We start from the raw sequence: 24,413 nt of genomic DNA on the forward strand, positions 1-24,413 counted from the left end.
CCACATTCACCATTCAGTATTTAAGAAGGGCATGCCCTACAGTCGGACCCTCTCCCGTGGGCACTGACCTGGCACCACTTTCCCTGCATGTCAACACAGGCGTCGGTTATCCATTAACGGGTGTGGTGCCATTGCTGACACGGCTCCTGGCCCCAGGGAGTTCTGGGAAGTGCAGTGCCAGTCTGTGCGCCAGTGACCTAACAAGTGAAAGTCAAAGAGCACAATGGCGACACGAAGGAGACTTTATTGAAATACGCGTGTCGTGGTGAAGCCCCTCCCTCCTCCTTTGGCGTTGGGATCTTTAAAGGAATGAAAACTCGGAGCAAAAGAAGAGTGCCAGGAAATTCATCTTTTTACATTCGTTTAAATTAAAATCCAGCGTAAAACAACAAAGAGTAGAAAGAACAATCACATCGAGTGCTGCTGCTGCTGCTGCTACGTTTTGGCTGCATGCATGCGGCTTTCCTGGGTCTTCAGAGGGGCTTCTCCGAGTACGCCATGTAGCTCTTAACACGGGCAAAGAACAGAGGCCGATACGTCTTGTTAATGTCGAACGTCGTGATGGCCGTCTCGCCAGTGGATCTGAAAATGAAGAGACAAGCGGAACAGAAAGATGTCACTTGTCACCACTTACACCCTCCTCCTTCCTTGATGCCATCAGCTGCACTGGCACTGAGTGTGACACGTCAACTTGGGGGAGCCCACAAAGTCACAAGCTCATCATCAAGAACGCAATACGAGCTACATAAAGAACTCGAGGGCCCACTCTGGCGAGGTGCCCGGTGGCGGGCCTTTCCTCTCAGACTGGGCCTCATGTTCACCATGGCACCGGACTACGTAGCAACCCCTGCCCTGTCTCAACTCTCACCCAGCCCCTATGACCCATCTCCGGCTCTATCAGATACACACCGGGTGCCCATGCTGCAGCAGCCTCGTGCGTAGAGCCCAAGGTAACACAGCGGTACGCAGGGTATTGTGTGTGACGGTGCCAGGGTTTCAACGAGAGTTGGTAAAACCAAACCCGCTGTACTTGAGGACCAGCGACGAGGGGACACCTCACTTGACTATGGGCAGTGTGCTACTGTCATCCAAAATATGTAGAAAAACCACTGGGACCCTCAGGTGGCACCAGCTGGGAGGATCAAAAGCAGCCGCATTTCTAGTGTCCTCATCTTAATGACGTCGTTACAAATAACAAACAGAAAATGGGACTAAAACTGCCACCCGCCACGTGGTGGCACCTACTCACAGACCGCGGGCTCTCTGCTCACGTGGACCGCACTCCCCCTAATGGCCATACTTAAAATGCACAGCAGAAGCCCACGCTGCAGACGGCGCCAGGAGCCCTCGTGGCATAGCGGAGAGAAACACCCCGGGGGCTCCAGGGCCAGCTTGGCACAGGCCCTTCAGTTGTACCTGTAGGTGAGGTGGCACGAGTGATGGATCCACGTCAGTTTATTGAATTTCTGCCAACCGCCTGAAGTCAGCTGGAGGCCAACGTGAAAACTGTGGTCAGTTTCCTGAACTGGACTTCGACGAAAATATCGATGCCTCTGAAACTCGGGAGCCTTCTGCGAATACAAAAGGAGAAATGGACGTTACTGGAGCAGACCCCCAACTAACTGCCCGCTCTGGTGATGCTGGCAGGGAGCCTCAGAGTCTCATGTGACACGCCAGCCCGCAACCCAGGTTCAAAGTGGCCATCCGTGGCGATGCCAGTTTCACCACCTGCCTCTCTTCTGTTGCCCCAACAGTGTACCCGTGCTGATGCCAACCCATCTTAAAGTCATAGCAGCAGACGGCCCCTCATCACATGCGCACTTCCAAGGGGGGTGCAGCACCATGCCGTGATTTTTCTAGTGGCATGTCAGGTACTGTCGGTCACAGGTGGCACGTGTGCCAGTTTCTCAGTCGTGTTGAACCTCACATGTATTTGGGCTGCCTGCCAGTGCCAGTCTCTTTTATGAGCACTGCCTCTTGATTTGTTTTAGCGCCTCAATGTCGTTCTCGTTTGCGGTGACCCTTTGTCTGCAGACGTAACCTCGTCGTTCACAGGGGGCCAGCGACGGACACGCAGCAGTTAAAGGGAAGTCTTTGGCAGAACAGAAGCCCCCCACTCCACACCTGGCTGGGCACCTTGGTCATTTTCAAGTCCGGGCACGAGAATCGGCTCGTTGCGAGAAGCTCCGTTTCACATTTTAAATCTAACGTGTGCATAAATCACATTGAATACCTGAACTGCCCGACTCTGCTGGTGCCAACCTTTGCCACGTTCTTCCTCTGAATCTCCAGCAAGACATTCACCTCATTTGCTCCATGGGCCAATTTCCCGGTTCTTTCTAGTGGATTGTGGGATGAAGTGGATCCCATTCCACACGTCCGTGTGTCATCTCGTGTGCCGAGGAGGACGTCGCTCGCCAGTCAGACAAACGTCCTCCCAGTACATAGCCACCAGCTGCCACCAGGGCACAGGGTACTCCTGGGCGCCCGATCAGCTTGTCGTTCAAACAGACGTCTCTGTTCTGCAGTACTTACAGCCGTGGCCCTCTTCACCCGTCCTCCACCCCGCTGGCTTGGCTTTCTTCGTTGACGTTCAGACTTGAGACCACTAGGAGGCGCCCGCTTTCCGTACTGTGAGGTGAGGGGCAACGAATTCATCCTTAATAAAGTGCCGAGTCTGGGGGTCCGTCCCCTCAAACTTCAACTCGTTTCCATTTCTTGACCACACACCTCCATGCGTCGGGTGAGTGGGGCCACGGAGCTGCCCTTGCCGATATGGCAAAGGGGGCTTCCTGGGCATGTAAGTAGGGGTCTGTATGGGCTTGGCGCAAAGCACACCTACCGCTCACTGCGGGCCCACCAGCCAGCCTGGAACCTCGGGGCCCGTCACTTTGAAGGATGATGGGGGGGACAGTAACGTAACAAGGAAGGGTCCTTCACTACACACCACTCAGATTGGGCACTCCGGCCACCAACTGAATGGGGAGGCTCAAGGGTGGCGAGTGCCGTCTGTGTTTGGACTGCTGCACAGTGAGGTGGCGGTCAGCCTGGTCACTGTCAGCGTTGGGTGTCGAATCCGAACGACATGCAGCGGGACAGACTCCCAGTAATGGAGTATCGGGATAAAAGGATGAACGGATTTGGGGAAACAAAACATGAAAATGAAAAACCGGGGCCCATGCCAGGTGTGTGTGTGGGTTCCCGTCACTCCTTTTCTCAAACAACTAAACATTTTTCATTTCTTCAAATTCTAAACCACAAGAGCAAAGCGCTTCCCAGACGTTTACACACCTCCTCTTTTCTTTTGGAAACAACAGCAAAAACTTTGGTTTGATTGTCGGTCTCCTGGGAAAGGCGATAATGTCCAAACAAGACAGACTCCATCCTAAGGAGGGAACAACAACACGACGGACGTTAGCAGCGACTCCGAGAGCTCATCCCAGACACTTAAAGATGTCTGCCTGTGTCCAGCACGTCCAGTACCTGGCATTCTTGCCGTGAAGACGAGCGACGATGGCGAGCGGCTCCTCAGGGGTGGTGAGCATCATCACTTGGCCATCCGGGAAGAACCTCAGGTACCTGCAGGAAGAGCAGACAAGACAAGGCTCAGCAGACCAGGCAGGAGCTCTGGGACAGGGTCACCCTGATGGGCCCCAAGGTGCCACACACTACACAGAACAACATCTCACCCTTTAAGGTCCTGGAGATAAAGAGTCAGCAGGTCAAGGCCTTCTCTCCAGGACTCGCTTCCAAGCATTAAAAGCTGAAGCTTGGCCTCCTTTGAACTTAATACACCATCTGACCAAAATCTTTCCTTCAGGTGCTAAAAGTTAGCAAACTACTTGAGAACTCGTAAAGTCTGAATAAGAACATCTAAATACGGCTGCCCCAGGAGAACAGAAAAGGCGCCGATGAGGTTTAAACTATAAAGATGGCAGTCAATGCAGAAAAGTGAAAAGGTGACCCGTCTGAACAGCGGCCTGTGGCCATTCAACGTGACAAAGACACGTCCCCTCACCGCTGGCCCACCTGTAATATTCCACCTGGTGCCAGGCTCTGTAGAACCCATCCAGGGATTCTTCTCCTTGGCGAATGTAAGTGGTCTTGCTGATGTAGACACCTACGGAGAGGGACAGTTAGGGATTACAGAAACCCGAGCACCCAGCAGCCCCTTTAGCCAACTCAACAGAACGTCGTGAAGACCAATCAGCCGAACCAGCGCAGAACCGCCATGTGGCTTCCGGCAGACGACAGGGGGGATGCAGCATCCGCTTCCATCTTTAACACTAGAATTACCAGAGCCTACTGAAAAAACTCGTAATTCCGTCCCACCTTAAACTGCTTCTTAAATCCCTTCACACCTCTCCGCCAGCGCCCTTTGTCTTCTAAATGTGCTGATAAAGAGAAGCTTGGAGCAGCCGGCTATTCCATCCCTCCACCAATTTAGAACGTACACGAACTTCTCTCAGCTCAGGCCTTGATTGAGTATCTGGGAGTGAAGTGGAGTTTTAGAGTGGAAATAATAGATCGTTGTTTGGAACACACGCATTTCATGTCTGTTCCGTTTCTACAGTAATCTGTGTCAACACATTGTTAAAACAGAAACGTTTTTTATATTCTAGTAGTAGATGACAAAATGTAGGCATAAACTATATAATGTATGAAGCCTGAAGTCCAAATAGCAAAGAAGCATTTTCACAAGAATAACACAATTGCACTTTTATTCAAAAATATAACTGCAGAAACAAAAAGCCGCCTAAACATGTGACATTGACAGCAGTTTACTGTAACTGCCCCCGTGGTGTAATAGACTCAGCCACCGCTTGGGAATCAAAAGGTTACGAGTTCGATTCTGCGCCCCTCCGTTTTGAGAAGTAAACTGCTCTTAGTCTTACTGTTTTAGAATAAAAGCATACATTTGATTTCAGTCTGTAACAGCCGGTGCAATTTATGATCCTTGTAAAGGCTAGCTTTTTTTTAATTCACTTTTCATTCTCTCAGTCGCGTTCAGAATCAATCCATACAACCCCATCTGACACGGCTGTTTTCACTAAAGACGCGCTATAGCTCTGCGGTGTACCACGATGCATACTAACGCCAAACACACCGTGGGTTCTGACACACAAACGCTGGCGAAGCTGCCTTCTTCGTATCTCACCGTCACTTGCTTTTCTTTTTATTCAGTTTTATTGAGTGTTCCTGCCAGTCCCCGCATGTTGCTGTATGCTGGATATTTTCACATGTATTGTCTCTTTCTTTCAGGTGTGTAATAGAAACCACAGCATAGAGAGAAGTGTGTACACTGCTTCTTACAGGAAAAGGCGATGGAAAAAGTGCACTTGAATAAAAATGCACTTTTGTTATACTTTTACACCAATATATGTTCCTGTGTTTGAACGACACGGGCAGATGGGGAGTGTCTGATGATTCATATAGCCGGTTACTGCTCTTTACCATTCTTTCCTCTGCATGTCCTGGAGTACAAAAGAAACAGCATACAGCAACATGCGGGACTGGCAGGAACACTCAATAAAACTGAATAAAAAGAAAAGCAAGTGACGGTGAGATACTTAAGAAGGCAGCTTCGCCAGCGCTTGTGTGTCAGAACCACGGGTGTTTGGCGTTAGTATGCATCGTGGTACACTGCAGAGCTATAGCGCCTTTAGTGAAAACAGCCGGTCAGATGGGGTTGTATGGATTGATTCTGAACGCACTGAGAGAATGAAAAGTGAATTAAAAAAAAAAAAGCTAACCTTTATAAGGATCATAAATTGCACCGGCTGTTACAGACTGAAATCAAATGTATGCTTTTATTCTAAAACAGTAAGAATAAGAGCAGTTTACTTCTCAAAACGGAGGGGCGCAGAATCGAACTTGTAACCTTTTGATTCCCAAGCGGGGGCGGAGTCTGTTGAACCACGGAGTCAGTTACAGTAAACTGCTGTCAATGTCGCATGTTTAGGCGGCTTTTTGTTTCTGCAGTTATATTTTTGAATAAAAGTGCAATTGTGTTATTCTTGTGAAAATGTTTCTTTGCTATTTGGACTTCAGGCTTCATACATTATATAGTTTATGCCTACATTTTGTCATCTACTACTAGAATATAAAAAACATTTCTGTTTTAACAATGTGTTGACACAGATTACTGTAGAAACGGAACAGACATGAAATGCGTGTGTTCCAAACAACGATCTATTATTTCACTCTAAAACTCCACTTCACTCCCAGATACTCAATCAAGGCCTGAGCTGAGAGAAGTTCGTGTACGTTCTAAATTGGTGGAGGGATGGAATAGCCGGCTGCTCCGAGCTTCTCTTTATCAGCACATTTAGAAGACAAAGGACGCTGGCAGAGAGGTGTGAAGGGATTTAGGAAGCAGTTTAAGGTGGGACCTAATTACGAGTTTTTTCGTAGGCTCTGGTAATTCTAGTGTTAAAGCTGCGTTTCACACTCAGACAGAGATGTCAGCGCCACACTGCTGGCCTATGTGGGTACAAATGGCATTCAGGCCCACCAGCCACTGCCTGCACCGACACCCTTCATGCTGAACTGGGGGCATCTTGAGCCCCTTTGGTAGCTGGATGTGCGCACACACACACACACACTCGGTGGGCACCGTCAAGTCCACATTAAAACAAAACAAACAACAATGGATGCAAATCAAGGAAGGCTGCTTGAACACAAACGAGATTTTAAGAGACCTGCAGCCATTTGCAGACAACCTTTTATGTATCCAACCCCACATTAAGAAAGTGAAAGGGCAAACTTGAAGTGCCATCTTACTTCACGCGACATTCACAAAAACGCCACACGTGGCTTTCCTTGCTGCTCAAGTAACAATTTCAAGTTTCATTTTCTTTGTCTCACTCCCTTAACTGCGCGTCTTGTTTTCACTGCCAGCTGCCAATGAAATTCAAATGCCAAGGAGCCTTTTAACCCGTGTGGGCTCATCACCAAGTACTGGATTTAGGATCATTCTTGGAAGGTCACTCTTCTCTGCAGGATATTTCTAGAAAAGTAAAACCTTCAATTTCAAAATAATCCGATACGGCAGAATGACAGCATCAACGCGCCCGCCAGGACCAAACCTGCGGACTTCCTGGTCTACGCTTAAACTTGGCACAAGTAAGGAAGGCAAATGCATTCAGTGCCGCGTGCTAGCAATGCCACAGTGGCTGTCACCAACTAATGGGCAGCAGTGCGACGTGACAAGAAAGAAACGGTGCCACTCACCATCAAAGCGAACATGCGGCCTTTCTAGAAACATCTCCCTCCAGGAGCCATAAGGAATCATTTTTGTGCAACTGCGGCCCCAGGTCCTCACACAGGCTAAACGCCAGATTTCTGGGTCCCTGGAACACAAAAGTTTGAGATAAACATCGCGTCACGTTTCTGGGCAACTCTTTCACATGACAGGTCACAGCCAAAAGCCCCACTTCATGGCCCTGCACTTAATGTGGCGGTCTGCGTCTGGCAGTGGTTGGGTGTGTAGTAGAGCCGCCTCTCCAATGAACTGAATGGCACCTGGCGGGATGCTCCTTTCTTTGTTTGTCGTTTTATTTTTGACTCGACGCCCACTACAAGAAATGTCATTTAATCTACGCTGCTGCCATCGGTGTGCAGGCCCAGCAGTCAAGCCTACCACCTGGCATGTGCCCTCGCTTTGGTCTCCAAGGATCATAGAGACACGAGTTTAACCTGAATGTATGTTGAGAATTAAACACAAACACAACAGAGACTTGGAAATGGCAGCCGATTCAAGCTCTCTTAAGCACATTCTACGTATCCCACTCACTTTGGCCAAGTTAAGTCTGCCACTTCTGCTACAAATCTACGAGAACTAAAACACCACACGGACACCCGCATGACATTACTGACCAGGCCGACGTAACACTTCAGCCGAAGGGGGAAAACGTAAAGCAACTGCGTCAACCCCGGGCCGCTTGCCGTCACTCATCCCAAATTACCCAAGGACGTGGTTATCTTGACGACAAACATGGCAGCCATTGGTCTCAAGTCACAAGTGCTGGCCAGTAACTCCTGCCTTGATCAGCTGCACTCTGACAATGGAGGCCCAGTTTCTCACACCGATGGCACCTGAATGTAAACACCACATCATGCCTTATCCAGGTAGTCCCATGAAGGCATCACCTAAACGACACGTGCCAGGGGTGAACTGACTGAGCTTTGCCAACTGCACTTGGTTTTTATGCTGCTTACCCAGAATGCACATAACAACTTGTCAATGAAAAGTCAAGAAGCCAGCACATGGCGTGCCAACAGTGCTCATCCATCCACATCTGACAGCCAAGCCCTGGCCAGCATCAGCGCGGGGTACCTCTGGGTCTTGTCTGCCAGTCTCCCAGTGCGATGCCTGAATGTGTTTGTTCGGATGACTCCGATTCGTTCGGTTACGTCAGACCACTCTAGCTAGAGTGCCACGACTTTGAGGCCGTTTAGTATTGTGGATTACTTCTTGAAATCATACAGTTAGGACATTCCGAGGATTCTTCTTTCACTCTTTCAACGAGTCTTACCCAAGAGACAACACTTTCGCCAACATCCTTGAAAACTCGACCCCCACGGTCTTCTTCATACCCACGGACAACTGAAAACCTCAGATTGGCCACGTATGGGTGTGCGAGTGGGGCACTAGACAGAGCTGCTGCCAAAGCCGTCGGCGTAGACGCCAACTTACAGGGGCACAGCAGCCAGCAATGAGCCTCTTTGGCTCAACGGCACTTGCGATGCCACTCATTCACTGGCATTCGCAGGCTAAAGCGGTGATACGAAGGAGCGGCCTCTTCCTTTGGAGACACGGGACACCGGGCCGTCAAACGCACTGGAGCAAGCCAAGTGTGCGCAGCCTTCCAATTAACTTTCAATCCAAGATAAAACTCGCAGCATTTCTTAGTAACATTTAATGCCATCTGCACAATCCTAGCGTAACTAAAGAAGAGCATCAGGGCCGTTTGGAAAAGAAAAGGCCATTCAGCCCATCCACCAAATTCCTCCAAATGACATTAAGTTGAGTTTTCAAAGGTCTCCTCAGTCCTGCTGTCCACCACAGCACTTGGCCTCTAATTCCAGGCATGTGTGGTTCTTTGTGTGACTGAAGACTTTCTACGGTTTGTGCGATTTGTACCCATAAGGACTTTCTATCCGTGTCTCTGTGTTGTTCTCTGCCCTCATTTTAAACACGTCAATCACTCGTCCACCAATGTACACTTCTTTTGAGTTTTGGTCGTTACTCTTGGCGTGTCGTGTGCTGTTATGGCTGTGCTACTCTTACACTGTTTTGAAACAACAGGCGCCAACTGGGACCAACGCTCAACAGCAGCACCTCCACGAAAAACCCTGGCGCATGTCGTGTCATATCATGGCGCATACTTCGAGTCCCCTCTGGGTGGATTTGCTTGTGACCCTTGTGCTTCTCCGGGTTTATGCTTCTGGTGCTCGTCAGCTTGGTCAGTCAGTCAGTTGGCTTCTCTCGCCCGTGCAGTGGCACAGCTGAACGTGTTCTACCGTCATGTGCACAATATGCCTCAGTGTAGGTACAAGAGACTATCAAATATTTGACCATTTCATGAATCATTTCAATTCTCCCCATCAGTTCAGCATTTCATTCACATCATCTAAGCTGACCGCAGTCAGTCAGTCAGCCAGCCAGCCAGCCTTTACTTAGGGTTGCCGTCGTTCGTTTTTCCCACTCACGCACTTTAAAGCAAGCAGTAACAGAGAGAGAAGCTCTCCTGAACACATCACAGAAAATAAGTAAGTAAAGAAATCATGAGAGCAGTACAATACCTGGCACAAATGTAAAACCCACGACAAACCAGAGACAGTTGTTCAAGTGACCTGAGATCCAAATCACTGGACACAACCCAGCGGAAAATGTACATCAAAAGTTCCATGGGCAGAGCTGTCAACAAAAGCATTCCCATAACATGACATTTAGCAAGCTGTTGGGCTGGAGAGCAAACAGGAAGCAGAGGGTTTCAAGCTGAGCTCATTTTAAAATTCACATGAGAAATCTGCAGAAATGTAAACCAATAGAAAAGAAATGACATGAAACAATAACAACATTTTAACAATGATGTCTTGGACTTTCCAAAAGGTGTAGTGCATGCGGCCTCGGGGTCTCCTTGCAACTAGCTGTGTCATTTGGAACAAAGCACAGAAATGAGATCACCCACCCATCTATCTAGCTAGCTATCTATGTATTCAGGGGTGCCAGTTCATCACAGGGCACACTCACTACTGGGTGGCGATTTTAGAGGCACCACATACCTGAGCATGCAAACTGGAGTCTGGTGGGGTACATCTGTGAGGTAGGCAAGCAGTAAACATGAAGGAGCGATCACAGTGATGAAGTCCTCAATGGCTGACTTGCACAGCTGAGCTCAATACGTTTTAGTTGTCCTCAGACTTTGACAACTTCATCACACAGAGGGCACTCCAATCATACGCTGGCTCACATCAACGCGTGGCAGGGACTGGGAGGATTAAATAAATCTTCTTTGGCTCCGTGTGCCTTTGCCAGAACTACACATGGCCGAGCAATGGACTAAATTATGCTAAGTGCACTCTTGAAAAAGCCAACACATTTACTTAATAACAATAAAACAGTCTAGCAGTGGTACGGTGCCACTTAATCTCCTTCTAAACTGAAATGTTATGAAAAACGACTTTACCTGAGATGTGAGTTTGTGTAATTTCCCCTTCTGGTTGGCAAATTTTAAAACAGATATCCTGTAGGTTAAGCTGCTGCTGGAAATAGGATGGTAGATCATCAATCTCTCCGATGCTGCTGGTCTCTTCCAAGCTATGAATAAGAGTAACAAACCAATGGAAAACTAAAAGCTGTATACTGAGCCCCCAATTACATTGGCTCGCTCTGGTGCCACGTCACAAACGGGCACTTTACATTTGTTAGGCTGGCCTCACCAATTCATTACGCCACATTGATGCTTTTCAATAAGCAAACCCCCATTGCAGATAACCAATTAAACACAATCTAAACAGAGTGTGTGAACACACGCACACGCACGGGATACACGCACGCACGGGACACACGCACGGGACACCACGCACGGGACACACGCACGCACGGGACACACGCACACACGCACAGAGAAAGAGGGTCTGATTAAATCGCCATGTCGGGGCGAGTGACCCTCTGCTCTCAGAGACGTAACACACAAACTCGGAGGAAAACAGAAATGCCACACACGCTGCAAGGGGGCCCAAACATCAGCTGCTCTGCCGTGCCTTGTAATTGTGAAACAAAGACAGGGTGCAAGAAGCCAGCAATTACACACATACTAGTTCTTTCCAATTCCATCGGAGTCTGGAGGCCGGGAGTAGTTAATTTTAAATTCAATGTCAGGTACGATCTGCATGGCTCTTCGATAGTACTTGATGGCTGGAAATAAAAAATTAAATCAACAGTTTAGCATTTAAACATCAGGTACCGTCACATAATCTAAGGACAAAAGCTTTAGAAAGGCCTTATTTCAAACACGCTCTATAAAACATTTCATTCCACTTGTTGTGTCACTGCTTAGTGAAGGTCACAGGGCGGACCAGCAGAAGATAAACTGTAGCGTCACAGACACCGCAGGATCAGCAACAAGCGTCACACCTCGGCACGTATCCCGCCAATGAAGAGTGAAAACTTCAAGGCCTGCTTCAGCATTTACTGCCACCATGCTGCTGATCTCTCGATGCTGTGCTCACAGATTCAGAACCTGCTCCTTACCAAAAAGTGAGACCAACGATCCCGTGGCATTCTGTGTTTGATGCAATAGTAAAACGACGAGGAGAGCATCCAGTAAAAGTCCCAGAGGTGGTCTGAGACTTTACTGTCACACAATTGGCCTTCCATTCCCATCATAGGCTACACCAGCAGGAGGAGAACAGAAGCCATGCTGCCCATTACATTCCTTCCATTGCAGTCCTACTCGGGTAATGCCCGCTGCTCCATGGCCATTCATGAGCAGCACGTGACGATGGCTAACCTGTATCATTCCAGACTATCCTTTCATAGCTACGTCTTTGTCACTATCAGAGACATCACTACTGCAGTACATTCATACCTTTGTCCTCCTTTGACATTTTTCTGTTTGAACAGCTAAAAGAACATCGACTCTTGAGATTCAGCTCAATGCCACACCGTTGACGTCACTGGTGTGCTCACCTCTGGCTACAAAAACTAAAACTACTCTTTCATGTGGGAGATTCAAAAAAGGATTGTGGTGTGAAAGAATGAGGCCACCATGTTTGTGCACATCGACAGAAGGGAGCGGATGGGTAACATCGCTGATCGAGTACTGAGCTGAACACCGAGTACTTTTAGCAAATCCTTTGATAAGACAATTCTGGTACCGCATGACTACAAAAAGAGGACGAAAAAAAAAGGGGCATCTGAGATGGCTAAAAGTTCATATGAAGATGGCAGCATGGCCTCTGCAAGAACACCCTGTGCCAGGTAGGCGATGTGTCACAAAAGGCCACACGATCTTCCTTTCTACTAAATTGCTACCTGCAAATAACAAAGGAGCTGACAGCAAACCAAGAATGTGGTTTTCTAACATTTCGTTTTTCTGTCAATTAATTCAAGCCTGCGATTATTTTAGATGATGGGTATCGCTTACTATGCTGGTGGCCTACCTTTAATATCTATCCTCCCACATCCACAACTACAAGTCGGCTGAGCAGACGTCACCATGAAAAGTGTAAATCAAGCCATGGACCATGGACACCTGAATTGCACTCATCTAAATCTGCTACCGTGTCCTACTGTCCATATTCAAAACGCAAACCCTTTGACTTCATTTGTCCAAATCCTATTCTGCATTACTAGACGTCAGAATGTTTCTTATCTTTTCACCCTAACCTCACACATCATCTCGATAACCCGCCTCTGTCTTCACTCCACCTGCTGTGCCAAGGAAGTGACGCCTAAAACAGCAGCAACAGGTTCAGGGCAGAAACGAGCCCAGCAGTGGCACACAAACCCGGCTGCATATCCCCACGGTGCACAAGATGGCTGCCATTCCAGAACTGAAACACACAGCAGGCGATGCCAAATGCCGGGTCGTCCACCCCTCAGACCAAGTCAGTCATTATTAGGAAATAAGCAAATAAAAGCTGAACATGGGCAGACTCAAAGGAAGAACTCCCGCTACATTCACTTACAGCAGTAAAAGAACTCCAATAAGAGGACAAGCCAAAATCTTTTGCTATTTAAAAGCGACTCACAATTAGCAGAATCCTTCCCTACCTTCATAAACGGCTCCATTCTGCTCCTGCTCCACTGCCTGTAGGAACAGCTCTCTGGCCTAGCGAAAAAGACAAGAGCAGTAGTGATGTCACATGTCATACTCAACCAGCACAAAACGACACGAGCAGTTGTGAGATCAATGGCTTCCGCAGACAACGTTTTTCAGGTTTAGCTGAAATTCTTGGGAATTCATCACTTCGGCTTGTGTGTGAAGAAAGCCATAAAACTGCCGAGTCGGTCACTCAAAGTGTTGGCACGTCTGTCTTTAACAGATTGTTGTATAAAAGTCTGCAATTAGCCTAATGGTTTTCAAAAGCAAAACGAAACACTTGCTGCTTCAAAAATGTCTAAAAATGAATCGATGGATCTACTCAGTAGCGCAGCCAATGTGTCACTGCCATTGAAATGCATTATGGGGGAGAAAAAAGTCTTTGTCAGAAAACCAGCTGAAAGGAAACACACATCACTCAACGAGTCCTCCCAGCCAAAGCACAACGGGCATTTGTACTGGCAGACTGCTCTCTAAATGTTCTCTCTGGAATGGGAAAGCCACACTGTGTGTAGAATTCACAATTAGAAACAAAGGATTCAAATCAAATCTATTTTTGAAATTGTCAAAATTCTTCCAGAAAGTGAGACATGCAGGGAGACCAGAGCTGAAGAAGCAGGGCCTTGGAAAGTCACGAGACACTTTCAGAATAATCGCTGCACATCTTTAACAGCAATGGCAACGTCACATGGCACTGAGTTTCTGAACGGAAGACAGGACTTTTGACCAATGAATGAGGGGGAGAAGCTGATCTTCAATACAAAACTCAAGTCTTATGGGGATGCATTTCCTGTTCATGATGAGCGACTTTAGCTCGAGGTGCGGTGGGATTTCTGATTGCTCCTTTTAATTGTCAGGTTCTCGGCCTTCTCACCACTACCACCACTAGTACATCATCAACTCTGAAAACTGCATTCAGTCACAACTATTTCAAGTTATGCTTAATTATGTCAAGGACTACACGTCCTGTAGTCTTGCCTCTCTTTTTATTATTTACTGTCTCTGTAATTCTCTCGTTTACTTCTTGTAACGCCCTCCGAGCTACACTTTGTGTTGCTATGGCAGAATGAGTGGCTCCCCGAGTGTACCGGGCACTCACCTTCTCCTCCCGGGCCAGCTCCTGTCTCTTTCTCAGGTCTGCAGATCTAGACAGGAACTCCTTTTTAGCAACACTGGAGCCAGAAGAAGGATTCAATTCAGACATCCACTGAGCGCGGAACACACTGAGTTCCACCTAAAGATAAATAAGAAAAGCCAGACTCCAATGTATGACTTAAGTGGCCCCACAAGTGACTCCACAATCTTCCTCCATTTCCACTTTGAATCCATTAGGCAATCACCGGTCATTCTCTTTTATAAAAACTCAAAGTGCGCAGTCCTTACTGTAAAGTTCCCATTCAATAACCCCAATTAAATATTAACTTGAAATCAACTTTCAGGTTTTCACTGCTTTTCTTCACGGAGCACACATTGTTCATAGTCATTTAAACCTGATTTATAAATAACACAACCGAAGAATACAAAAACAAAGCAGGACCTAAAACTGAGCTGTAGAGAACATCAGAGGAGTGGACAAGAGGTCGTCCATTTGGATTTACAGCAAAATACTGGCCTAGGTCCTCGGTTTAAGAAGAGCACCAGACACAGCCGCACTGGTTCTAGACGGCGTCCCACAGCCTGACGATTGACTGCGTTTTAAGATCCAGCAGAAGCAATCAGAGCAGGATGTGGAGCCACGAATATGCAATCCTCGAGCCAGTGCACAGCTCCAAAAGCCGAGTGGCGCTGCTCCTAAAGGTCGGTAGCTGACAAAAGGCACTTTACACGATGATTTTCAATTTCAACCTGCATCTCCAGAAAGTTCAATTTTCATGTAACCTCAGTGTCCTCAGAACGGTGGGATTCCGCCACTTCAAGTCTCCTCGGAGCAGGAGACCAAAATACAACAGCAGCACATGAGGCACAACATAAAGAAAACACAGGAGCCGAGAATATTTTATCTCACACTCGCACACAGCGTTTTGTTTATGCTACAATATTTTAGGAAACAAAGATGATAGTTTGCTACTTCTGGGACATTGAAATGACATTTTTTAGGTATTGTGGGAATCACTTAAACTCAGAGAGAATGCAAAGCTATGCTCGGTGTACACAAGAAACACACCAGGAGTAACGAGAAGCAAGTCAGGCAGCAGCAATGGGGGGCAATAAGCACAGAGCAATCTGAAGGGGCTTGTGAGGGTCCTGATAAAAACCAAGAGCCAGGCCTTTAATGACCTCTTGGGCACGGCCATCATTGAGAGGTTTACTGACCTCGGCAGTGACATTCAGGTCTCTGGTGACTCTTCCTATTGGGAGAGCTTTGGGGGTCATGCGGTCGCTGGAAAGGGGTGTGTGGCGCTCCTGATAACTCTACATAAGGACGAAGGTCCAAGTCTTTAGAGTCCTGCTGCTCCCTGTTTACGTGACATGGATGCTATCCATTGACGTGACTCCTTCAGCAGTGTGTCTCTACGCATGAACCCTTGGGTACCACTGGTTTGACTTTATGTTGCTCATGAAGTCCTGAAAGAGGCACGTTATCTGCATTGTGAGGGAGTGTCAGTGACGGCACTACGGCCATGTGGTGCGACTGCCCGAGGGTGATCTAGCTCACAAGACCCTCATTGTTGAGGACCAGGCCAAGGGGACCAACACGTAACACCTGGCTGTGGCAGATAGAGGGTCATTTCCAGAGGGTGGGTCTGCCAACTAGGATCCTGAGCCGTTTTGTTATGTGGCGAGTACCAGTGCATGCTCCCTGACCTGACCTGACCCCCTTAACTATGTCAACACAACTGATAAAGTGAAGACAGAGGAGGCTGGCATGGATTAACATTTAAGATCTTTTGAAACACGAGCTTAATGCTATTTTGGAAGATTTAGGGTAGGACTGGCAGGCTTTGTTGGGCTGATAGGCCCGATTTGGTTTATTCACTCATTTTCCACTGCTTATCTGAAGCCAGGAACCGGGGGCGACAGATATAAACCTCCCAGTGAGCCCGGGGTCTTCCCCAGGGTCTCTTCCCAGCTAGATGTGCCCATAAAAACCCCCACAATGCATACCAGATGCCCAAACCACTCAGGTTGGCTCCTCTTGATATGGAGGGTCCGCGGCTCTATTCCAAGCCTCTCTTGGATGTCTGTACTTCTCACCCTCTCTCTCTCTGCTCTCCTCTAGATTGTTCTAGAATCAGTCTGAATTACTCTTGAACGGCGAGTATCTTATTAATTAAGCAGTCCATCTGAATCAGCTGAAGCAGCACAAGTCTGGGCCCCTGAGCTGAAATAAAGAGTAAAGTTTGGCTTTATTTGCTCTTGTCAAGTCAAGTTTACTGTCACGTGTACACAGTGCAACAGTTACTGTATTTTGCAAAGCCTCGTGCTGTGTTTAAATCTAAAGAAAACGTCATTTTAAACGCATATATTTCCTCCGTTAAATGCACCGCATTCACTTCTCTTACATTTGCACCATTATTTGTTACAGAGGGTGACACTGTGGTGCAGATAACAGCACCGTCGCCTCTTGCATCGTACGCCTGGGCTCTAGGTGGGTTCTCTTCTGGATTCCTCCGTTTTCCTCCCACGTTACCAAAGAGCAGTGCCCACTGGCCCATGTAAATGAGTGCACACGAGCGGGCAATGTGATGGACTGGCACCGTGTCCAGAGTGGTTTCCTGCCTTGCACACCTGAAGCCAACTTGTTTTAAGTAACTTGAGAATTGTATTCACTACTGAGACCTTACTACAAGCACCACTGCGGACGTCAATCCACACCACACTCGACTTTTGACAATAACATGCATTCAGATAACCTAAGACTGTGCTGAAAAGAGGACCACACAGGTGAATCCTCGGATCACAAATGGAAGTCAATCCTATGTAGTCCAGGTCTGGCCTAATCCGAGGAGAGCCCTGGGTTAGATCCCTCATGCGAGGTACGTTTTCAAGTGCTTGCCACCCTCAGCCACGTGATATCGTATACCGTACAGTACACGAGTGCTCACCGTCCTAAAGAGCAGCACTAGAGCTACCACAAACGCTCACCCTCCGACTGCCCGTTGTCGCGTAATGCCAGCAGAGTACCATGTCTTAAAGAGCCCTTAAGTGTGTCGTCAGGGTCTGCACGTTAATGGGTGGGCCCACGGATTGGGCAGTTGGTGAGAAATTGTTTCGTTTGTGTCTTTGTGTTTGATGTTTCTGCTGCTGTATGCATCTACACTGGGATGAGTAAATCTAATCTGATGAGGAGTCTATTTGTAATAACAGATTAATATTAGTAATATTCAGGGATTCATTAGAAAATCTTTGTCTTTCCTTCATTCTCAATTGCTTTGAATTTATTTAATTTATAGCGTGTATGACTCAAGTCAAGTCAAGTTGGGGAGCATGCACTGGTACAGCATGTTGGCACACCCACTACACGACAAAACAACTCGGGATCCCGTTTAATAACCCCCCAGGCAGACATGTGGTCCAGTCCCACCCTCTATCTGCCACAGTCAGGTGTTACGTGGGTGACCCCTTGCCTGGTCCAGCCTCTCGGGTCCCAGGATCTTACGAGCTGATCACCCTCGGGGAAACGCGCCACGTGGCCATAGTGCCGTAACTGACGCTCCCTCACAGTGCAAGTCATGTGCCTCATTCAAGACTCCATGAGCAACACAAAGTCAAACCAACGGTACCCAAGGAGTCTCCGGAGAGACGCACATGAAGGAGTCCAGTCTTGGTCTCAGGTCACTGGAGAGCGTCCATGTCTCACAAACAGCGCCACACACTTATGTCCAGCGACCTCATGACCCCCCCATGCTCTCCCAATTCGTCTACCGACGTCATAGGCAGAGTCACACGAATGTCACTGCCTAGGTAAGTAAACCTGTCAATGACGAGGACGACACTCTCTCCGCAGACAGACAATTCTGATGGCCGTGCCCATGAGGTCAATAAGGGCCTGGCGTGTAGGGCTGTTTTTATTTTATTTGTGTCCAGTATGGATTTTTTACTCAATGTTTTTCAGTATGTCCAGATGTAAGAAGAGTAAACATAAAAGCCAAAGGACGACGTCCCTACAACGCCATTTGTCAGTCAGTATTGTTCGAGAATTTCACAGCATCAACAACTCCGCTCTTTAACACCTAAGCAAATGTGAACAAAGCCTAAACGGTGCCAACACACAGCACAGAGTGTACTGGCCATCGCGGACAGGGCCTTCGTACTCACGTTAAGGTCAGGATTATCAGTACTTTCACAGTCTTCCTCTTCCAGTGTTTCTGCAGGATTTACGTCCTGTTCTGCCTGTTGGAAAAGCACAGCAAAGAGACTTCATTAAAGGGTGAAGCACAAACTAACCAGAACTCCAGTACTGACGATGTTATACCCAGAAAGAAAAGAGCAAGGACAACCCCATGGTGCTTACACTGCCCTCAACCGGGGAGCCTTGAAAGAAAGCCGTGTGTTTCTCTCCCTGGTGCCGCCAGACTTAACTTACAGTGTTTACAGCAATGCCAGTACTGCTGGGGCGTGTGGCGCGTATGCCCGTGTCATCCTGGTGGGAGAGGCTGTGGTCCCTTCTGCAGCTGAACTGGGCAAGCAGGGCAGAAAAGGATGACTCCTTGACATCCACAATCACAATGTCTACTCGTCTCTCTGCAGTGGCTTCTTAATTGCTATAACTTACTCCATTTTTGATCCCATTAAATATTATTTGTTGGGTGCAACATCAAAAATAACTAAAATGAAACAACTGGCTGTACTGCGACATTTACTGTGATGCCTCATGGAAAGAAGAAACAGCGCGACAATAAAGAGTCCGTGGCCTTACTACTGTAATTCCACATGCGAGTCAAAACAAACAACGCAGCTGAATTCATGACGACGCAGACCACCAGATAACGCCGAGCGTCTCCACTCTGGCTGCAGGGTTTTGTTTCAACCAGTTTCACAATCAGGGAGCCGTCTGACCACCAATTTAACAGTTGAATTAGCTCAACGTCAGCAGAGCCGCTGTGCACACAGGTTTTCATTTAGCCCAGTTGTTGAAGGAAGGCGATTCGAGGGTCTTATCCGTCGGTTTTCATTGAAATTCCCCGGGTGACCCACCTTCTGCACTCCCATCGTGAATAAGCCTACCGCGTGCTAAGCTTTTCTGAGAATCTTCCTTCACTTTTCTGTTTGCGTCTTTATATCTAAAACAATTTAAATGTGAGAACACCCTTCTAATAAGAATGAGAAGAGAAAAGAACAACACAAAACAACCAAACCTCGCATGTCCCGCCAAGGCCGCCATTGCCAAATACCTGCTGGTTACACAAACATGAAGACTCCTTCATGTTCTGAACCTGCTGCGAACTCCCGGCCCATTCATTTTTGTATGTCGCGCAGGCGCAGAGTGCTGTAACAAATTATAAACTTGATAAACTTCGTGACGTGCATCCACAAAATCACAGATCGGGCTAAGGCGCGAACAAACAGTAAGCCCGAGGAATTCATGAACACAACCCGATCCTGGCCAAGAAGAGACGTGAACTGAGCCAAGACCGAGCTGTACCTGCGCTGACTCGCGCTGCTGTGGGATGGGGCAGGTGTGAGAGAAACACCCACGATGGCACGCGGGGAAAGTGCAGGCTCGAGGATCATCTGGACGGGGCATTCGCCAAGGCAGCAGCGCCAGCCACTTAGCCACGCGTGCGGCCACCCCCGATCCAGGACACCTCAAGAGCACCTGACTTGGCTAAAGACCCGTCTGGATGGTGGGACTGGCACGGGCGCCAAGGCTACTCGATGACAGCCGAATTTGGGACTCGCCTCGTATTTCACGTCAATGACCTCGGAACAGGCCGCCCTGATATGGAGTTACCTACCACGTAGGGCGAGTGCCAATCAGTGACTTGGCCAATCCCCGAAACGCCCCCTCCTCAAGCCGCCTTACCACCCGCCCCACGACGGTAAACGGGCCTTTCTCGGGGTCGACTGCAAACAGCAGCAGTACCGCCAGCTCTCGGCCCTTTACTAGGGGCAGCTGCAAGGATGAACTCACGACCGACACTTCCCGAGTGCCCGCGAGTCTTAAAGCGGCGGGGTGCACGGCTGTCTCGAGTCGCCACCACATCAGGCGTCCCTCTCGCCTCACGGAAGCATGCAGGCCTTCCCCCTCAACAGCGCTCGAGGTGTCGCGGCTCGCACGGCGCCCTCGCCTCGCGCTTCATACGTTACCATTCTGACGTAAGGGCGCGTCTCTCTCTCTCTCTTTCTCTCTGCTTCCCGCGGAGAACCGTCTCTTAGTAGAGTTCTCGGTCGGAAAAGCGAACGACACAGCGAGCAAAATTACGAGCTCTCCACACCGCAGCCATGTCGGACGCCGTCTGCGAGCGCAAAGTGCGAAGAACCCGAGAGGACAAACTACAGCATAACAACAATACGGCGAGCCGCGGTGGACAAACTGCACGTGTGCGCGCTTGAAACGCGACCTGCAGCGCGGCGTTGTATTGCTGCGTTGTGGCGAAAAGGCTGCGCTTCACGCCGGACGTCACTGCGAACAGGGCGGCCTGTCCGAACAGTTCCTCCGATTTCCGGGGTCTAGATGTTGTCCATCTCCCAATGTCGTCGGTTAAAGTCGGTGCCTCGTGTTGTAGATTTTGTAATCAAAGGAATCAAAAAGCACAAGCAGGTTTAAACAGTTTTTGTACATTTGATACCAAAATAAAATCTCACACGCCCGTAAGGCTTTGACTCATTCCCGAGGACTTTGTTGAAGCTCCTTGGCAGTCTTCTTAGCTATAATGGCTGAAGCTTGGCCTGTCGGGCACCTCTCTCTGTTTTAAGGTCCCTCCAGGGTTGTGTAATCGAGTTCTGGCCGGGCCACTCAAGAACGTTAATGCCCTTCTGTGTAGACAGATAGATACTTTATTAATCCCAAAGGGAAATTCACATAATCCAGCAGCAGTATACTGATAAAAAACAATATTAAATTAAAGAGTGATAACAATGCAGGTATAACAGACAATAACTTTGTAGAATGTTAACGTTTACCCCCCGAGTCGCATAGTGTGGGGTCTCCTCAGTGTGTCAGTGGAGCAGGACGGTGACAGCAGTCTGTCTGGCGATGATCCTGTTCAGTTGATTCTCCATGATTGACGGGAGTCTGCTCAGCGCCCGTCGCTCTGCCACGGATGTCAGACTGCCCAGCTCCGTGTCTACAATAGAGCCTGCCTTCCTCACCAGTTTGTCCCTCTTGTTTATGCTGCCTCCCCAGCACACCACCACGTAGAAGATGGCGCTCGCCACAACCGTCTGGTAGAACATCTGTAGCATCTTACTGCAGATGTTGAAGGACGCCATCCTTCTCAGAAAGTATAGTCTGCTCTGACCTCTCTTGCACAGATCATCAGTATTGGCAGTCCAGTCCAATTTGTCATCCAGCTGCACTCCCAGATATTTATAGGTCTTCACCCTCTGCACAGTCACCTCTGATGATCATGGGGTCCATGAGGGGCCTGGTCCTCCTAAAATCCACCACCAGCTCCTTGGTCTTGCTGGTGTTAAGATGTAAGTGGTTTAAGTCGCACCATTTAACAAAGTCCTTGATTAGGTTCCTATACTCCTCCTCCTGCCCACTCCTGATGCAGCCCACCATAGCAGTGTCGTCAGCGACCTTTTGCACGTGGCAGGACTCCGAGTCATATTGGAAGTCTGATGTATATAAATTGAACAGGACAGGAGAAAGTCCAGTCCCCTGCGGCGCCCCTGTATTGCTGACCACAATGTCAGACCTGCAGTTCTCGAGACGCACATACTGAGGTCTGTCTGTAAGATAGTCCGTGATCCATGGCACCAGGTGTGAGTCTACTGCCATCTCTGTCAGCTTGTCCCTGAGGAGCAGAGGTTGGATGGTCCTGAAGGCACATAGAGAAGTCCAGAAACAGAATTCTAACAGCACCACTGCCTCTGTCCAAGTAGGAGAGGGAAGCATATAGATGATGGCATCCTCCGCTCCCACCTTCTCCTGGTATGAGGACTGCAGAGGGTCGAGGGCATGGCAGACCTGTGGCCTCAGGTGGTGAAGCAGCAGCCGCTCCATGGTCTTCATCACATGTGACATCAGGCCGGAAGTCATTCAGCTCACTAGGACGTGACACCTTTAGGACTGGGGTGATGGAAGATGTTTTCCAAAGCCTCAGGCCTCTCCCCAGTTCCAGCGCACAGGCCTTCAGCAGTCATGACGATACTCCATCTGGACCTGCTGCTGGCCCTAGCTGTGTGTGTGTGTGTTGGGTCTTTAATGCATTGGAAGGATCGCCTTGGTCCAAACCTGAGCTACTGAGTTTCCTTCCAAGACTTCTTTGCATTTTGATATGTCCCTGTGTCCCTAAATCCTGACAAGTCCTTGCTGCTGAAGACCACTCTTCCAGCATGATGTTCACGCCACTGTGGCGACGGTGATGAGTGCATAATGAGCGCTGCCCGCTTTCCTCCAGCCAAGGACTTGGTGTTGTCAGACCACGTTATCCTTCTTTTTTTCCTTTATGGCCCCCCAAGTCTCTTGGCTGTCTTTTGGCTAAGCCCATGTGAGCCACCACGTGTCCTGTAACGGGGAGTTGCTTCTACCAAAAATGCTGATTGGTGGATTTGTTCTTCTGGCAGGTTGTGGAAACGTCTGGAGTTCTGTGACAGCGCCCTTCAGGTTCGCGGTCGGCGCCGTCCCCTTCATTTGCTCAGTTTGGTGTGGCAGCGAGTTCAAGGAAGGGTCTGAGGATGGTGGTGGCCACTGTGTTCCTCGCTACCTTCAAAGCTGCTGACATTTTTCTGTGCCTTGACACAGTCCTGCCTCAGAGGCTGAAGGACAATCTCTTTGACCGCTTGGCACTGGCCATGTGAGACCCCAAAAAAGATGAGGTGGACCTTCTAAATCCGTCCCAGTCGATCACATTGGACACTTCATATCTCAGAGATAATCCATGGAAATGAGTTGCACCTGAGGTCATGGCAAGAGGGTCTCAAGATTTCTGGAAATTTGATATTTCATTTTATTTATTAACACATTTACAAAAATTCAAAAAGAAAGTTTTAGCACATCATATGTAGCTGGCTGATCAAACCAGTTAGAAGATGTCAGCAAAGCGTAACATTCAGGGGGTCCAATGACCCAGTTAGCTAATGTGGACCGTTTGAAGGCACTTCGCTTCCTTAGTTGTCCCGTTTTAGTTTATTGAATCCAAAGAGAACGGCGATGAGAGAACGTCACCCAACCGCGCGTGCCAGTTGTTTACTTTGTTACCCTCTGGCTTGCTGGGCACTGAACCCTTTGGACCTGTGCAAACGCTGGGTGACCTGGGGGTGGAGGTCTGACAGGCCTGGAATGGAAATGCAAGTAGGCACCTGGGGCCTCATGTATAAACGGTGCGTACGCACAGAAATGTTGCGTAAGAACTTTTCCACGTTCAAATCGCGATGTATAAAACCTACACTTGGCGTAAAGCCACGCACTTTTCCACGGTACCTCATGCCATGTCGTACGCAAGTTCTCCGCTCGGTTTTGCAAACTGGCGGCACCCAGCGTCAAAGCAGTGCTACTGTTCCTGTGTGATTACTCCTTATTTTCATGACGCGGCTTTATAAATACACAGAAACTAACCGCATATTGTTTATTAGTGTAATGCATCTGATTGTAATTAACTTGTAACAATATAATGGGCCAGGGAACAGCCATAGTATTCAAATACCAGAACTGCTCTCACTTCTTCTTCTTCTTCTTCTTTCAGCTCCTCCCGTTAGGAGTTGCCACAGCGGATCATCTTTGTCCATATTACTCTCACTACACGACTCAGAGTATTTATATCACTGTATCTGAGTGTGAATCACAGCAGCAGCTGATCAGAAAGAGAATTATCGGTATACAGCTTTAAGGACACGCTACCTCAGCCACTGCAAAATGTTTTAAAGCCTTTCCTGTACGGACCTCGTGGTCATCCCAAGAACTTTAAATGCAGTCAATCAATGGCTCCTTGTAGAACTGTTAGGACTTATAAGTACAATCACCTCACT

General features: G+C 48.4%; 1 protein-coding gene across 2 annotated transcripts; it reads right to left on the reverse strand.

Annotated features, from left to right (window-relative positions):
* Nucleotides 1-334: 334 nt before the first annotated feature.
* Nucleotides 335-20,768, reverse strand: fbxo9 (F-box protein 9). 2 transcript variants are annotated; one of them, XM_039737911.1, is made up of 13 exons: nt 20,586-20,768; nt 18,594-18,668; nt 14,434-14,568; nt 13,286-13,343; nt 11,326-11,425; nt 10,695-10,825; nt 9,808-9,970; nt 7,234-7,352; nt 4,030-4,120; nt 3,484-3,579; nt 3,292-3,385; nt 1,417-1,571; nt 335-582 (listed from the first exon to the last, which is right to left on the reverse strand). In XM_039737911.1, exons 1-13 carry the CDS (start codon nt 20,586-20,588, stop codon nt 474-476), a joined length of 1,329 nt encoding a protein of 442 aa, XP_039593845.1. In that variant the 5' UTR covers nt 20,589-20,768; the 3' UTR covers nt 335-473. The 2 variants fall into 2 exon arrangements, with proteins under 2 accessions (XP_039593845.1, XP_039593846.1); XM_039737912.1 differs by having other exon boundaries at nt 9,808-9,922; nt 20,586-20,767.
* Between the last annotated feature and the right edge of the window lie 3,645 nt (nt 20,769-24,413).

Source organism: Polypterus senegalus, chromosome 16, assembly GCF_016835505.1.
Source record: "Polypterus senegalus isolate Bchr_013 chromosome 16, ASM1683550v1, whole genome shotgun sequence".
NCBI classification, from domain to species: domain Eukaryota; kingdom Metazoa; phylum Chordata; class Cladistia; order Polypteriformes; family Polypteridae; genus Polypterus; species Polypterus senegalus.

Coding starts and splice junctions, on each gene's coding strand:
- fbxo9 (XM_039737911.1), bottom strand. Junction 14,569..18,593: donor CTGATAATCCTGACCTTAAC/GTGAGTACGAAG, acceptor ATTTATCTTTAG/GTGGAACTCAGTGTGTTCCG. Junction 4,121..7,233: donor GCCGCATGTTCGCTTTGATG/GTGAGTGGCACC, acceptor CCCTCTCCGTAG/GTGTCTACATCAGCAAGACC.